General features: G+C 37.6%; 1 protein-coding gene across 1 annotated transcript in view; it reads right to left on the bottom strand.

Moving 5' to 3' along the window:
• WDR72 (WD repeat domain 72) overlaps positions 1-18,490 on the bottom strand; it is a 175,100-nt gene that overhangs the window by 136,795 nt on the left and 19,815 nt on the right. Inside the window, exons 3-10 of the mRNA XM_084894070.1 lie at positions 16,842-16,948; positions 11,465-11,543; positions 10,160-10,334; positions 9,413-9,489; positions 8,229-8,348; positions 6,840-6,985; positions 6,339-6,435; positions 1,590-1,731 (exon numbers count right to left, since the gene is read on the bottom strand). Of these exons, the coding sequence (XP_084750196.1) occupies positions 1,590-1,731; positions 6,339-6,435; positions 6,840-6,985; positions 8,229-8,348; positions 9,413-9,489; positions 10,160-10,334; positions 11,465-11,543; positions 16,842-16,948 (943 nt within the window). The remainder of the gene's footprint in view (positions 1-1,589; positions 1,732-6,338; positions 6,436-6,839; positions 6,986-8,228; positions 8,349-9,412; positions 9,490-10,159; positions 10,335-11,464; positions 11,544-16,841; positions 16,949-18,490) is intronic.

Here is an 18,490-nt window from a genome sequence, read left to right as displayed (position 1 = left end):
ACATACAAGAAGGGAAATTTTGGTTTATTTAGCCAGCATAGATTGGGAAAATATTATCAAGACACCGTCCCTTGGGGGGTACATAGAGATTCCTTTGTTAACCTAATTGTGGCTATTGGCATAAACTCCCCAGCCAAACTGCCTCCTGAATCCGCTGTCTTCATTCCAAATGCAATTTATTGGCCCTCCGTCCTTCGAGGAGCCTTGAAGAATAAATGTGTATGAATGCATTCATTTTAGACTTAGGTTTACTGAACAGAACTAGGGAACTACTGCAGTGATGTAAACTGTAAGACCAATCTCATGAGTTCTCCATTTGCTTTAGCAATGTTAAGAAAGAAAATTGTAGGTTTTTTAGTTGTGTGAGATAAAGAGAAGGAATTTGTTATTTTAATGTCAAAGATAGGAACATCTCAAAATTGTACCATAACCCTAGGCAACTATCTATGGCTACCAAATGTGCTGGTTACCATTTTATGTAGCTGACAATCCAAGCATGAGAACTGGGCATTGGACAGGCTCAGGAAGTGAGAGAGGCTTGGCATTCAGGACAGCAGAAGGCAAGTTAAAGCCAACCTATCTCACTATGAACTGGCCTCTGTGGCCTTAGGATCCACATGCAACAGTGACTGTGAAACCCTCAACCCCAAAACAGACTAGCACCAAGAGTTGTCATGAATGTCTATGGCTCTCATTACAAAGAAGGTTGACTGGACATTTAATGCTGCGGCTGTAAGTAGAACAGACATGAAAAATCCTAGAGCCGCCATCAAGTGGCCTCAGCAGTGGGCATGGCATATTTTTTTAACTCTTAAGATTGGCTTGTAAGAAACTTTTCCACACACTACACCAAGCTCTTAGTCTATTTCTCGATCCATTTCTAATTCATTTAGGTCTAAAGAAACCATTTTGAAAACATTTGGGACAAGGACACTAAAAGTGATACCAGTGAAGTAATTTACTAATGGAAACGCAAGTATAAAGAACCATGATTCAGCTGTACCCCAGACAAAGATTCACAGAGGTGACAAACTGGTTAGGAATAAATGGGCAAGAGTAAGATGGGGTTCCTCAATTTGGAACACACTGTTTCAGGAGTTTGAAAGTTCTCCACAATAACATTAACGTTGAGGATTTCAGTGATTTATTCTAAGAAGAAATAAAATAAGCAAATGTGAAATCATCTAGCCATTCAAATTGCCAGGTGTTTTAGTGCCCGTGTTTATATATGTGCTTCATGTTCGAAGCAGCTGTAATAATCCCGATAGAGAAATTGGCTGAAAAAAGGGGGTACAGCATATGGACATGACAAAATAAAAAAAATATGAATACGGTGTAGCAGCCTCCTCTATATTGTTATTGCCAGCATCCATTTTACTTCAATAAGACATCACTCATGTTAAATTAATGTTATTTTGTATTATATTGGCTGTATAGCTGCATAAGATCTATAAGGGATTTATGTTGGCATCTAGTGCATAGTAGTACATGAGAAATTCTTTCCTGTTTGTAGCTCATGTTTCTCAACTTAGAAAAGCACAGAGTTAATTATAAACTGGTTCTCAGGAGACATGGGAAAGTCGTCTTACCTCCAGGAGAGCCATCAAACTTGGACACAGGAACATCGGGGATGTGCCACAAAGTAATTCTCCCTGAAACTTCTCCAGAGAAAAGTACCTTATAGAAAGGCTCTTTCCTTTCATTCATGTAGCCCATAACACAGGGCAGGCTCTGGTCAAAACAAGAAGTTAGCTTTTATGAGGGAAGATTTCCAAGCATAAAATGACAGCCACTGTTTTTAAATGAAGGAACAAAACTTCATAGATGAACTAAGTTTTAATTCCCACTGTTTCTAAATTTGCAAGTACTTATAATCTTTTATTCAAGACAAAAACATTTTCATAAAATAAAAAGAAATGCCATCAGGTAGACTTCAGAGTTAATAAGAATATCTAACATTTATTGAACATGTTCTGTTTGTATATTATATATACTACTAGGAATTTTGCATGTATTCAGTTAAATAATCCTCTCAATAATCCTGTGAAGTTAGTACTATTATTGTCTTCACTCTACAGATGAATAAACTGAGAGTGAAGATTTAATTTATTGAAGGTGATATAGACGGTAGTGAACTGGAGCCCAGCAATTCTGTCTCAAGAGCCCTTATCTTGATAACAACACTCTACTGTCCACTAAGAAGGCTTCATTTTTTATGTTCCATCTGTCCATTAAAATAGTAACAACTAATGTTTGTATAGTAATTTTGTGTAATTAATATACTTTCCACTTTCTGTTGACCTTTTTTTTTTTTTTTTCAAATTCAACATACTTGATATCAAATTTCCTGTGGCCACAAAGAAAAATAAGAATAAGTCCATAAATTGTTAAAATATGTATACTATACGACTTTAATATACATAAACATTATATTGTATTGGTATAGTGTATAATGATGCTATATGTTTAGAGAGAGTTACAATTTTGCTGAGGGAGAATATGAATATTGCACCAATGCTCTGAAAGATAAGTTTCCATTACTGAATGAGGCTAGCATTTCCTTAGGACCCCAGTGCAGTGTAGAAGTTCTTTGGATAGATAGGGCTTATGCAGAAGGGACCAAAATGATCAGGTGATTAGAAAAACAAAAATTACTTTTGATTTATAATAAATAAAAGGAACACTGAGAAGAAAGCCAACTGAAGGTGCCAGAATGAAAGATGCCTAAGAAACATCTCTCTCATCGATGTTTCTAGCTCTCTATCTCTCTCCCTTTCTCTCTGTGGAAAATTAATAAAATATATTTTTTTAAAAAAAGTCAACTGTAATTAAAAAATGTTTAATTAAAAAAAGACTAAGAAAGTGAATTTCTTCATCAGAAAATACATATTTGAAGGTCCAAACTTAAATAAATTAGTGGGGAAATTCTATAATTTATCTTTAGAAAATATTAGGGGCCAAAATACTGCTACATTCAATCCTCACAACAAAGCTACAAAGTAAGTAAATATTGTTATTCTACTTGTTATGGAGATAAGGAAACTTAAAATAGAATGAAAATAAGAAACGAATCTAAGACAGTTCAAAAAAGATATGTAATCCTCTATAATCCTAAGAAATGAAAAGAAAAACAGTTGATATGAAGTCAGTTCTCTGAATAAACCTTGCTTTGTCTGGTTTTTAAGATTCAGGAGGCGATGTGGGGTCTTAGAGTTCTCATAGCCACATCATTGTAAGTGTTAGAATGGCGTTGATAAAACTTGGTTAAATTAACTTCTCAAATACTCTCAGCCTTCAGGAACCTTAGAATTGACCACCAGTCCAGCCTCCCGTCATATGTTGATGAGAATGAAGCTCTGAGAGGCTGGTGGGTTACTCAAGTTGGGGCAGCGCATCTCTTCCCTCCCAGCAACTTGTGCTGTTGTTCCCTCACTAGTTTGGCAATTCACCTGACTGCCTGCTCAGAGTCTCTTACCATATGAATTCTGATCGTTCATCCCAGGATGCAGTACCCATGACAAAGAGTATCCATTCTCCAAGATGTAATAAAATAGTCATTGAGAGTGAATTCTTGGGGGCTAAGTGCCTGGATTCAAATACTGGTTTTAGCACATACCAACTCTATTAAAGGAGCTAATTACTTTAGACAATTTACTTAACTTTTTTATGTCTCATAGTCCCTAGCTATGGGATGAAAGCTAATAAAGACACCTACTATGGCCCAGCCTATGTGACTCAGTGGTAGAACATTGAACAATGAACCAGGAGGTCACAGTTCAATTCCCAATCAGGGTGCATGCCTGGTTGCAAGCTCAATTCCACAGTATGGGGCATGCAGGGGGAAGCCAAGCAATGATTCTTTCTCATCATTGATGTTTCAATCTCTCTCTTCTTCCCCCTTCCTCTCTGAAATCAATAAAAACATATTTAAAATATAAAGGCACCTACTATGTGGGATTACTGTCAGGACTGAGTTGATGAGGTAAGGTGCTTGGAATGGGGCCAGGCATTTGGTACACACTCAACAAATATTAACCAGTCTTATTATCCACTTTCAGAACAACTGAGAAACTCAATCCAGAGACCCATTACCAGACTCCCCAGCCAAACTGCCTTGGCTCAAATCCCGAGAACTAACCTCTCTGAACATCAGTTTTAAAATGGGAACATGGTGGTTACTCGTGTAAATGAAGCCGTGTGTATGTATGACAGTTACAAGAACTATCATCACCACCATTGTCATTACTCAGTTCACGTACCCAAATGTCTTACCTGCAACCCTCAGGTTGTTTGTGTCCCTGTTACTCTCCCTCAGACTGCAGCCTTACTCCTCAACAAAGACCCTGGGAAGCCCGGCTCCTCATCGTAACAGCCACAGGCCTCATCAGATATGACCGAAAGCTTGGAAGACTAAGAAAGCTGCTGAAAGGAAGGGGAGGCCAGTTCTTGCTACTACAGCTCCATGAGCAGGTATGTCCCCTGCATCACAAAGGGTGACCCTGAGAGCATATCACTATCAATTCCTGAGATTTAGTTCTATCTACCCATTCCTCCCCAAAAAAACCCAGTCAACACTGAATGCTTACACTGCACCCTTTCCTAAGCTCTCCAGGTCTAACAAACTCATCTCCCCACTCCACCAACATGCTTTCACCACCTAATTGCAAGTGCCACTAAGAAGTTTTATAATGAGTGAGTAATGATGACGTTTTGAATAAGGAGAATAATATCTGACTTCCTTTTTTTGTCTGGATAAAGGGCGAGCAAGGGCTTAGGGTAGAACATCATCTCTCAGTTTTAGACCATTCTGGTATATTGCACTGGTTTACAAGCACTACAGACACAACTTTCTAAACAACAAGCACTGATAGAGGGCCCATCAATATTTATCTTCACATTTTGAGAAACAAAACAAGGTAGCTTCCCATAAGATTAGTATATTTTAAAGTTGCTCTGTAATTGCTGTATTTTTTCCTTATAATTATGTGTACAGAGTTTATACTTGCAGTAGACTAGAAGCTCCTTAAGGACACTACGTATATGTAGCTTTTAGGGAAAACTGTGCTTTGTAAAACTGCAATCTAGAGGTAAAAAAGGAAAAAAGAGCAGGCCCTTTCAAAAGAACTAAAAACGCCTCTTGAGTCGGCCACAATGCTGCTTTTGTGATCAGTGGGACACAGATGCATTGCTGCCCGCAGAGGAAGGCAGAAATAGCTCGCCGAATGCCATAATTCCAAGGTCTGCCTCCGCCCCAGCGGTACCAGTAGTTCTAAATTTTGGCTGACAGCTTCTTAATCAACTTTTTTGCAACAAAACCTCACAGATATGTCAGCGGAACAATCGCTGAACTGTAGGATTTCCGACAGCTATGCTGGCTGATTATGCAAACCGTCACTCTATTACAATTAACATGCTTCCTTGGTTGACACATCAGTGATTCAAAACTCCTCCATTCTCCATGAAATACCTTTTTGATAATTAACTGATGACTAAGTCCAATAGGTTTAAAAAAAAAAACCAACACACCACTTTGGTTAACACTACTATAACAAAATAACTGCTTAAATTTTCAGGCTTCACAGAGTGTCAAAGATATAATTCCACCAAGTAAAAGCTCACAATTATATCCTCAAATTTGTAAGGAATCATAAATAAATTTGTTTTAATTAGATCTGATATTCATAAAAAGAGCTAAATATATGTGAAAATGATTTCAAATTTTTTTTAAAAGTGAGATATAAACATTTTGATAAAGTTTAAAATTTGGAAAGATACGTTAAAAGATTAATCTTATATCAAACCATATATTAAAAGGATCAGTGAAAAGTGTGTGTGTGTGTGTGTGTGTGTGTGTGCAAGTGTGTGTGTGCATGTGTGAGTGTGTATACAGAGAGAGAGAGATCAAATAAAATAAAATGTTGGCAACTGGTAGATCTAAGCAAAAGGTAAATGACTGAAGATTGAAATAATTTTGCAACTTTTCAAATGTTTAAAAAGTTTTCCAATTACAGTGAGTAAATACACATGATCAAACATACTTACAATGAATATTTATGGTGGCAGAGTTGGAATTTTCATTCCTCCTTCTTAAAAAACATTTATCATTTTTCTATAACAGATACGCATTTTTGAATAAGACTTGAAAACAGGGTGTTGGTTTTTTTTAAATGCAAAATTTTCTCTTTAGTAGCCACTAACTGTTAGATTTGATTTTCTCATTAACAAATTGATGTGATTCTTCAATTCAATTTTTCAAGCCTGACTCTGTTACAGACAAAGCAGCACTTAACTGAGAACCGGAGCGAAACAGCACTGAGCAGCCCCTTTTCTTGCATTACCTTATTTTCCTGCACAGACGCAGAGCACAGTAAATGAGGATAAATGGTCTCTCTAAGCACTCTTCCATCAGCAGGGTATATGCTTTTTGAAAGCCCACTGCGTGGCAGAAAAAAAAAAAAAGAAAAAAAAAAAGCAAAGTTTAAAACTTTGGGGCTCTTTATTCGTGTGCATTTTTTCCCCCCTCCCCAATTTCAAAAGCCGGATGGTACCATTCAAGTTTCTAAACTCTAGTTAGAAATTGTTGGGTTAATAATTACAAGTGACTTTTTGAAAGCCCAGCACCAGCTGTACAAGTTATACATGGCTAATCTCATTCCTCCATCCCCTGCTGTTTTATACAAAGGCCCAAGCCCACCAAGCCCAGAGTAAATCTTCCAGTGCCAAAGTTGTTTTGTTCTGGTTTTTGATCATGGGCAGCATGCGGGGATCTTTCCATAATAAACCTCCCAAAGTTCATTTCCAACCTGAATATTTTGTATGCCGCTCCCATCTGAGCCCACCTGTTCAGCAGCTGATAGATGTAACTGTGACCATCTTCTGTCCAGATGATGATTCTGTGGGCAGCAAGCACCTCCCCACCAGCAAATAGCTGCCCACTTCTACTGACTTCAGTCCGCAGAAGGGAAAAATCGCAATAATCGTAAACCTAAAGCCCAAAATGAATGATGCACATTAGCAAAAGCTTCCCATCTAACCTGCCAATGAGGTGGAAGATAAATTGTGCTCATCAAGACTATTTAGTTGGCAGTATTAATGCAACAGCATACTAAGTATTGATGATAGCTCACACTGTACTCAGGTATTAAGATATTCTGCTAGTACTTATTTTTTTCTTATTGTCCTAAGGTAGGTTTCAGTAGGTAAACTTTATTTGGCTAATATGCCCATTAAGCACAGAGATTAGAAATCCCAAAATCTCTCTATAGTTTTATTCTTCCCATATGGGTAATCTACTTTAACATTTGAAAATGTGCTACACAAAAAAGTCTAAATAGTAGAGGTCATGTGTTAGACCATACACTTAATATTTTTGTTTTAAAATATATCAGCATATACATAAGACAATATAGAGTCATTAACTGAACCCCGTATATGAAACACCAAAGAAAAAGAGAGTGCTATCAAGTGATGATAACTTTGCTTTTTTTTTTTTTTTTAATCTTCTTGGAGACATCAGTAAATCTATTTACAAAAAAAGAAATATACATTCCCTAAAAAACAAATGTAGTGACAAAGCAAACAAAGAAATACATCCTTTATAATAAAAGGGTAATATGCAAATTGGCTGAACAGCAGAAAGCCTGGTCACTATGAAGCACACTGACCACCAGGGTGCAGATGCTCAACACAGGAGCTGCCCCCTGGTGGTCAGTGCACTCCCACAACGGGAGCACCGCTCAGCCAGAAGCTGGGCTCATGGCCGGTGAGTGCAGCAGTGGTGGCGGGAACAAGGGCACCTGAACTGCGAAAGGGTGCAGGCTGGACAGAGGGACTCCCCTCCCCCCCTGAGAGCACAAATGTCAAATGTCGTGCACCGGGCCTCTAGTATATAAATAGGGCCGATTTATGTGGGTGAAAGTATTAGTTTTATTTTTAATTCTAAAGATCAAGCATCAACTTTTGAAAATAATCTAGAGATAAATGTTCTTTATTAATATGGTTATCAATAACAAGAGCACTTACTATTACATTTGCCTCCTGAGAGGCAAAACAGCAGAACTAATAAAAGTCAGGCAAAAAAAACAGGTCATCCATGCTGTGGTCATAATATAATAAAGAGTTTTTATCATATTTTAAATCATATCCTTACAACGATTTCACTGAACAAGAAAAAAAATTAAAAATTATATTTGTATAGCATTGGCATTTATTATGTTGTTTTATAATACCTTCCAACATCTAGAAAATACCACCAATAGAAGTCTCTCTGTATATGTGCAAAATCGTATTGTCCGGCAGTTCAGGGAGTCAAGAAATTTGGATTCCTTTTCATAGACATCTTGCTTTTCCTTCAAAAGGAATGAAAACATTTTAGTACTAGTTATAGGTCATTTACATGCCACTGTATCAGAAGATTTGCTTCTCTGAACACCTGAAGTAGATCACACCATTATTAAAAAATGAAAAGTACCCCCGTTTCCTTTTTAAATTTCTGAACTCCGAAGTTACTTTGCAAAAAAAACAGCATGAGCAGGAAAGCCATGAGGACTCAAGAATTCATCATGTAAACTCATTCAACAAATATTCTAGGGGGGGCTAGGCTGGATGCTGAGAATGTTAAGACTGAGTTACTGACATTCAGACTTGGCAGAAAGACAAACCAAAAAGAAAAAAGAAAAATAAATTTTCAAAACCCTGCAGTATCTTAATTGCTATCACAGGAAAATACACAAAATGCTTTGACAAGATCGAAGAGTGGCCAGACACTATATTCTCAAGCTGAAAATGCTGGGTGTGTGTTTCTTGGGCTCAGGATGCCAATACAGTCCCGGGCTTCCTCATTCAAGACGCGCCTGAGAGCCCAGAGCCCAGGGGGCCGCCCGAACAATCCCCGCACCAGCAAACACAACAAATGTATGACTGTGCTTTTGTCCATCACCTCAACTTGTAGCCTACAGCCAGGGAGCAGGGGAATACACTGGACTCCCAGGGTATGTGACCCCCCGGCTGCACATAGTCATCCCCCTGCCACTGCTCACACACACACACACACACACAGAAGAAAGCGGGTCTCCTGATGTAAGGGACAGAATGAGATTCTCCTACAATTTATATTTTTAATTAAAACATAATCTGTGTGTGTGTGTGTGTGTGTGTGTGTGTGTGTGTGTGTGTGTATAAAACATTTGCATGTGCATGGAGAAAAGAATGTAAGGACACAATTCAACTGTTTCCAATGCCCACCCCTGGCACTGGAAGCAGGAAGAGGAACAGGAGAAGCACACAGAGATACATAGAGATAAAATGCAGTCTCTTCTATAGTATTCGAACTTCTAAAAATAAGCATGCACTATCCCTGTAATTTTAAAAATGTCCATAAATATGGATGGAGGAAAAAAGTTTCAAAGCCAACCTGAATGCTGTTGATAGATGAAGAGAGATCCCACACTTTGAGTTCCCCCGTAACTGATACCACCAAGAGAGAATCTTCTGCAAAAACAACAATGGTTGCAGATAAGTGACCACTGCAGTAACTGGCTGATATACAGATCGTTTCATGGTCATTTAGGGAGAATGCAGGGCTATGCCAGTGGAAAATATTCAGCTTTGTTGTTTTCTTAAATAAACATTTTAGATTAGGTTTTACATCGATTTTAACGTTCCAAAGTGACCCCATAACAAAAGGAGAGCTGCTCTAAAAGCAGAACCACATAAACACCATCCTGTTGGCAATATCGCACCTTCCTATGCCAGACGTCAGTATGGAACCAGCCTTTCTTTCCCTGGGCAGTCACTCGTTATAGAAATGGAATTCTCTTCACTAGCACATCTAGAAGATACAACAGGATGAGAGGCCCAAGAGTCCTGCTAAGCCACAAAAAACTCATTCTTGTTAATTTTAAAAACGTACCAACCAGAGTTGGGTGGTGCCCACACAGGTTCTCCTCTTTCCACATTTTACCCTTGTGCTGACTTTCCAACAACACCCTGAACCACTTGCCTGGGTGTCCCTGTTTATCTTAATCTGGTTTAAGGAACTATCCCCACTACCAAGTAACATAAAGAAGCATTCTAGATGCTTGCCCAATAACTTAACCAATAGTTCAAAGTCATATTTTCATATACAGCCTCTTTGTGTTATGTATTACCCAGCCGTTACCTTGAATTCTCATGGAGTGAACGATGCACATGCAATTGATCCAGTCAGGAGACTGGGACGATGTGAACGTGTGAACTAGAACCAAGGTTTTGGCATCAATTATAAGAACGTCTTGATATTCTCCACAGCATAGAAGCCAGCCTTCTCCTGTCATCCGGAACGAGCAGTGGTAATACTGTGCAAATGGAATTCAAGCAAAAATGCAATTATCACTAGCCATTAACATAAATTCTCTGGATTTTAATTTTATCATCTATTCGATTAAGGTATCAGACTGAAGAGCAACTAAAAGTTCTTTGACTTAGGTTATTCCCCACTTCTAAAGTGTTGATTTTGCACTTTAGTCTCATTTGTATTTCATAATTTATTTATAGAAAGGGGGATCTTTCGTGAAGTGGGAACATTATTCCAAATCATGGAAAGCTCGCAAGTCTATTATTTCTGGAGTGATGTGTAGAACTAAACAACAACAATAACAAAAATACACAAAACAGATTCCTTATTCTAGTAACATTGCTACATGTTAAGAAGAGATAAAAGTGTTTGAAGAGCATTGGAGGAATGTTGGTGCTGAATAAGTTTTGAGAATGGCTTTCATTAAAGATTGCGTAGTACGGTCTACCCTTGAGGCTCTCTCACTGCACCGGTTTTGGTCACTGAAGAGAGTTGGTTGGTGTTGCAGTGCAGGTCATGAATGCTAAAAGCAATGAGTGAAATATGAAAATCTGTCAGCACCACTGGGATCATGCAACTACCTTACATCTATGCTAGAGTCTGTCTACCAAAAGCCAAGATTGTATTAAATATTGGGAAGTGATTACAAAGGTTATGACTATGCCTCTTGCTCTCTTCATGGATAACAAAATCAGAATCTATCCTCCTAAGAAAGGTTAAAATTGGAAACCAGGGGGGGGAAAAACATACACACACACACACAAAAAAACATTTTTGCTTTATAAAACAGCACATCATTAGAATGAAATCTTTCTGTGTGTGTGTGTGTGTGTGTGTGTGTGTGTGTGTGTGTGTGTGTTGTGAGTGTACCTAAGGAAAAACAAAATAAGAAAAGTGTCTTTCAAATTTATCTATGCTAAGAACAGAAAAAAATGGCTGAATAATAACTTTGGGAGGAGAAAAATGCCAAAGTAAAAGATGATAACTGGCCACTTTATTGTCCAATGACAAAAATAAAACATTCAAGAAAAAAAAATATCCTCCAAAGACATTTCTTGGAATGTGTGCCTGGTGATGCCCCGAGGGAGTTGCAAAACCCCAAAAGGTGTTGCAGGAGGCGCCCGTACTCACGCAGATCGCAGTGTGCCTGTAGGGAAGGGTGGCCTTCTCCACGCACTGCCCGTTGGTGACGTTCCACACACACATCTCCCTGGCAGAGATAACCTCATATTATTCTCTGTCATTTCCACTCAATTGGCTGGAATAATTGCTGTGCCACGAAATTTTTCTTCAGCGCTGCACTTAAACGCGGCCTGATCGTTTATGGGGCTTTTTGTTACAGATTACTGGGCAAGAAAATGCCGTGGTCATTAGCAGGTATGCACACTGTATCTGTGCCTTTCTGTCTGGGCAATTACACCTGCTGCCGGCCTGCACACCTTCCCTTAGTGCCAGCCTGGCCTACAGCACATTGTGAGGAGACGGCCATCACAGCCTTCTGGAGGGACAGTTCCACAAGCTTTCCATGGAAACTGCCCCCTCTGGAAAACGGTTGATTTCACTGAACTTAAACTACATATTCTGAAAAGCATAATGCATCGTCTTGCGGAGCCAGGGGAGCAGTTTTGTAAAAATAAACAGTGCCACCAAGAGGCCACATTTGGTCTATCGTTGATGGGGTTTATTTCTTTGCTTCTGAAGTCCTGAAATCATCCTTGCAACTTAATGTTTAAAAAAAAATTTTTCGTTGTTTAGAAAACTGACCTGATCACATATGTGTTACCAACAGATAGACACAGTTATGAAATACAGCTTTAAAATACATCTAGTGTAAGACAGCTTAAATACCTATGGTTTCTGTTCACAACAACCAAAATGGCTGTTTCAGAATTGTCCTGTCATATTCTTCTATTTTGACAGTTTCAAAACATAAGCACAATTTCTAATGGAAGAAATGAAAATGCTATTGGCATTAAGGGAGAAGCTATTAAGAAACAAGATATGGACTAAAGTTGTTAATTGTACTTTGTGACTGGCAGGCTCTTTTTTGCTTTTCTAGTCAAACAACAGGCCTCAATTTTTAAATCAGTGATTTTCAACCGGGGTGACTTTGCCCACAAAGGATATTTAGCAATGTTCAGAGATAGTCGGGTTGTCACAATTTAGGAACACTCGACTGGCACCTAGTGGAGAAAGAGTAGAATGCGGCTAAACATCGTTAATACATAAGATGATCCTCACAACAAAGGATTTTCTAGTGGTTCAAATGCCATTAGTACTAAGGTTGAGAAACCATGTTCTACAATAGAAAGAAAATATTCCCGTTTTTTTTTTTTTCATTTCGGTTAATATTCAACCTTGTTCCAAAAATAACTTGAGTCATGGGTGAGGGTAACTGTGTGTGTCTGAAAAATAAGACCAGAAGAATGGTAGAAAGTGAAATAATGTATCTCGAAGGTAAAAAAACAAACAAACAAATGACAAAAAAATGTATGTCAAAAGTAAAAATAAAATAGAATCTTAAGCAGTCATCAATATAATTTTTTTATCTCTATAAGGAATTTGATTTTATTAACATGATGCTCAATTCTTCTGGGAATACTTAAAAAAAATACCATCATAAATTCTAAATTTATGATTCAGTGTTTGGGTTCTATCATGTGGAGTTTTCAAAATCTCCTGGTCAGTTAAGTCTATCTCCAAACTAGTGGTTCTTAACTCTGGCTATCCATTAGAATTATCGGGAAGTTTTCAAAAGTACTAATATCTGGCCTGGCAGAGTAGCTTTGGGATTGAGCATTGGTCCATGAACCAGGAGGTCAGAGTTCAGTTCAATTTCCATTCAGGGCACATGCTCAGGTTGTGGGTTTGATCCCAAGTGAGGGGAGGGGCTTTTGGGAGCCAGCTGATTAATGATTTCTCTCTCATCACTGATATTTCTCTCTCTCCCTCTCCCTTCCTCTCTCTGAATACAATTGTATATATAATATATATTATTTTATATATATCTATATATATTATTTGACCATATATATATATATAATTTTAAATTACTGATATCTGGGACCCAACCCAGACATCAAGCCAGACTAATTAAATCACATTGTTCAGGCTTGAAACCTGGGCATCAGGCAAAGTTTCTTCAGTGATACTGATGTTTCTACATTCTCTACTCCAAATACGTTCTCTGAACCAGCAGCATAAGGATTGTTCTGGAATATTCCAGCAATGTCCAGGAAGGTGTTAGAAAATGCAAATTCTTGAACCTCAACCCATCCCTACTGAACCCATTCCTTCAAGGTGGGGCTCACACATTTTATAATAGTTAAACAAGCTGTGCAGGTAATCTGATGTAAGCTCCGGTGAGGATGTTTGCCCATCTCTTTAGTCTCATCTCTTGCTGGTGCTTAAAAGTTTTACTAACACTCAAAAACCCTCTTTATCAATGCCAAGACTTTTTGCCTTAAAGAATATGTTAATATAAAATATTTATCTATATAAAATATTAATACTACTATATATCAACCTTATTTTGGTTGTTATTTATCTGATAAATCTTTTTCTCAGTCCACTTACTTTTAACTTTTCCATGTCCTTATGCTGGTTTATGTTTTGTTTTCTTTTTAATTGTCTGCCAATCTTTGTATTTTAATTGAAGGGCTTAGAACCTTTACATAATTTAGATTGTTGGTCTATTTCAACTAACCTATTTTGTGCTTTCTATTTGTCCCATTTATTTGTGTCTTCTTTGGATTAAACAATATGCTGCTGTTTTCCTTTTTTAAGTTGGAAGTTATATATTCTATTAGTTTTATTTTTATTTCCTTTGACTGTTCTATTAACAGGTACCCTGGAAATGTTACCATGTACATGTGGCTTAAAGTCTAAAGTTAATCAGCCTCTTCACATACTGCTAAAACACCAGAACATTTGGAATCTGATCATTATATCAATACTATTATATGAAACTGTCGATTAGGATTGTGCGAAGATGGAGTGGGGAGTGTATATAAATATTATTGTGCCTTACAGTTTATGTTTATTTGCATTTTTTAAAATATTCCCTCTGTTGGGTTCAATATTCCTTCTCCCATCTCAGATTTCCCTTTTGAAATCATTGTCCTTACACAAGAACATAATTTAGAATTTTGTTACTTATAGAGCATCTGTTGGCAGTGAAGGAGTTTTAGTAGTATCTGACTTAAATGTTACTATTATGCACTCATGTTTTGAAGGTATATTGGTTAGAGTTACACTTCTAAATTGATAGTTTCACTTAGTATTAGTTTAATTAACATTCCTTATGCTTTTTCTCACTGACTACTTTCAGGATCTTCTCTCTCTTCTTCTTATTCTCTCTCTCTCTCTGGCACTCTATTGTTTCATAATCAGGTCTCCAATTGTTTATTTCCTTTCATTTACTCCAGAATTTACTGGGATTCCTAAATCTTAGAATTTATGCTTACACATGTAATACTTAGGGTGAAAAACTGGGTTATGAGGCAATTTTATGGCCCCTCTGATCATCTTGGAGGCAGAAAGGCCAAGTACCCAGTCATATCCTGAGACTTCTGAAAATTATACAAAACCATTGTTGTTTGGTAAATAACAGTCCAAGTCTAGTAATTTTCAAACTTCTAACATTAAATTAGCATATGTTGAGTATGCAATAGCTCTAAGAAATATATTACAGATGCAGGATAAGTTTTGGACACCAAAGGAACAGAGGTCTAGCAATTTCTAATTCTATTGGAAAAGGAAAACTAAACTAGACTCCTTGGTTGTATAATAATCATATTCACAGGATTTGTACAGCTGAATTCATCAATCATCAAGAATAGACTCTTTTTTGGAGTTAGACCACTGTGGGCAAAACCCTCAATCTGGAACTCAGTTACATTTCAGATCTGTTTCTCAGATAGCTATTATTTTTCTCAATTCTCCAAGTAAACTCAGAAAAAAAATCATACACACACCCAGATTCTCTAGAGTGGGAATACATATTTCAGTATGTGTAGCAGTTTTTGTGGCAGCCCAATTGTATGAGAATTACTGGCAACTATTAAAAACGAAGGTGCTAAGACACTTCACTTTATTTAGCCTTATCCAAAACTCAATCTCTCTAAGTATAACAATTATGGGAATAGGTAGGTCTGTGGTATAAGCTGTGGAAATAAGTACTTTTTAGATATCAGTTTCTCCAGGTTGGACACTTGGTTCCTCATTATTTTGGTTCTCAGAAATTAGAGCCATGTAATTTCTCTTTGGATTAAAACCAAAAAAGGAGGGGTTCTCTTGTTTCAACCAGTAACCCAATCCCTCATTCACAAATGCATGCTCATTCAATGTTGTGCTCTTGAGTATACGCGGGCAAATAACTCATCAGCCGGGTCTGCTTTCTCCTAGTTCTTTCATCAGCGGGGCTTTTTCCTACAAATCCTGTTTCATTGAAACACACATCTCACTTCCACAAAACAGAACCCAAATCACTGTCTACGTTCCTTTCCTTTCTCTCTCCCACCATTCCACTTACAATTGAATCCTCTCCTCTGTTCATTTCATAATGATTTCGGACAAGTGTACAACTCGAGGACTGTAACAACTGAATTGTTTCGCAGAACTGCGAAGGCTTGGATGGGTTTGCTTAAGAGCTCAAAGTGAGCTGCTACATGAAAAAAGACAAGCGCCCAGACTTTCCCACTTCCAATTCTGTAATAGTTGGCATTTGCCAGTGTCCTTGACACAGTGGGGTGGGCCAGAAAGCAGGGTACACACACACTGGGATGTTTCAATATTGGGAGTCATAGTACTGATTGCATTCCTGGGGATCATCGCACAAATTAATCAACCCCTCAAAATCTAAACTTTTCTATGTACCAAAGGAACATGCTCATCACTAAGGTTTCCTTTGACCCTAGCATTCTGTACCCCATGCTTTTAAAAAATAGAAAGTGAAATATGGTAGCAACCATACTTGGGTAAAAACTGCTGTTTAAATTTTAACCCTGCTATTCTGGCTTTGGCACTCACTTACTTGCTTAAACAATAGGGTAGTTACCTCAGCTTCCAGATTGAGACCTGGAGGCTAAGGCAATTTTTCCTGTGCCTGTGGACCAGGACCACATGAGGTTGATTCCTACTGACTCAGTAGCTTCAGGAGTAGAAACTGCAGATAACCAAGATAGGGCCACATTCCAATGTCCAGATGGATGTGGCTGGGAACAACCCTTGGGCTGTTCCCAGCCTTTAGAATTTAGAATTCAGAACAAAGGAAAGATTTTGTGGTTTGGACCTTTAAAAGGACTGCCTACACCTGAAACAGTGCGGTTGTGTGGACTCCACCTGCATGTGGTGCTCTCTCTCCCAGCCGTTCTGGCCAGTTCAATAAATCCTTGCCTGCTTTTTTTAATCATCATCAGCCTCCAGTGGTCTTATTTTGAATCCAGGGTTCAACCCCACAACAGAGAGGAAATGGAGACGCATACAAAGCTTCACACATCATACCTACCCATTTTCAGCAGCACTAACGACATAGCGCTCTTTAGAGAAGTCCCTGGCTTTCGCCACACATATTACTGACGCAGAATGGCCAAACAGAAGTTCTTTGGCTGAAATCTGAAAATGATGAGGGTAAGCTTTTAAAGACTGTAAACATTTTATTTAAAAACATATAAAACACATGCACGACAGGTTAATATTTAAAATTCTGCTAAGGAAATCCTGTTGTGTTATGTTATATACATCAGGAAAACTGATACATGGCATATGCAAATCCACAGAACAATACACTCCTAAGTAAAGGAATTGTGCTGTATAAATTTTTTTGGTTTGTTTTTGGTTTTGTATCCACCATGAAACCTAGAAGGTGGCCAGACCAGTTCTGCAACATCTGGCTTTTGAATACAAATAAGTCAGTGTTGATGTTTATTATGCACAAAATGTGCCTCATATGATAGTAGAATATTAATATGCTAGTTTCAGAATTCAGAAATGAGTTTACAAAACACAAGATATTTGCCTTTTGTAACCATAATAATTCCTTCCTTGACTTTCTGCCTTTGAAATAAACTTTTCTATATTAAAAATAAAATTGCAACTAAGCTATTATTTAAAATACCAGTTTTTTCTCTAATCTATGAATTTAAAACTATGGCACTAAGGCCTAATTCTCCCATTATTTCATTTGTGAAAAAAGGTCTATTCCTTATTATTTTGTAAAGCTTGATTATAAAAATCAAACTACAAAATTGAAAACATGCAAGATCCCCTGAAATGGAGGAATTGTCATTAAGGGACTAAAATTTAATTTGAATAACTAGTAAGTATGTGGTTAATTAAACTTGTCTCATGAGTAATAAAAATCTAATTTCCTAATGAATTAATATTCATGATGTGTGTGTTTTTTTCTGAACTCTGCAGACAAAGATGTGGATGATAACACAACCATATTAATGAGAACAAATAATTTCATAACATAATTGTTCTCTGCCTCCATCTTATTTCTATTATAACCCAAAATATTTCTTTAAAAAGTCTATTATTGGGCCGAAACTGGTTTGTCTCAGTGGATAGAGCGTTGGCCTTTGGACTGAAAGGTCCCAGGTTCGATTCCGGTCAAGGGCATGTACCTTGGTTACGGGCATATTCCCAAAAGGGGGTGTGCAGGAGGCAGCTGATCAATGTTTCTCTCTCAATGATGTTTCTAACTCTCTATCCCTCTCTCTCTTCCTCTCTGTAAAAAAATCAATAAAAAATATTTCTAAAAGAAAAAAATAAAGAAAAGAAAAGCATGGGTTAGTTTCCCATGGACAATGCAATGCTGACCACTCCCTACTTAGAATACCTTGTATTATAAAATAACTGCATTGCATTTGCCTGCATTCTTCCTCTATTGCAACCCCTGGGCAGCCAGCACCAGGTCTTCTCCTTCATGTTTGAACTCAGTAGTATACTGTCTACTTATAATATCCACTCAATAAATGTATATTAAATAAATGTTAATTAGATACCAGGACCATACCTAAAAAAATAAAGAAGTGAGGATTCAAAATTTCTTAAGCTTTAGTAACCTACATATTATAAGACAACTATTCCAGCCAGAAAACACAACACTTCAATATTGAAAAGAATAGCAAGACATTTTTAGCCACTTAGGGG

The sequence above is a fragment of the Pipistrellus hanaki genome (genome assembly GCF_964339955.1).
Source record: "Pipistrellus hanaki genome assembly, chromosome: 1".
NCBI lineage: Eukaryota > Metazoa > Chordata > Mammalia > Chiroptera > Vespertilionidae > Pipistrellus > Pipistrellus hanaki.
Note: the sequence above shows the minus strand (reverse complement) of the source record. Positions and strands in the feature narration are given on the sequence as shown.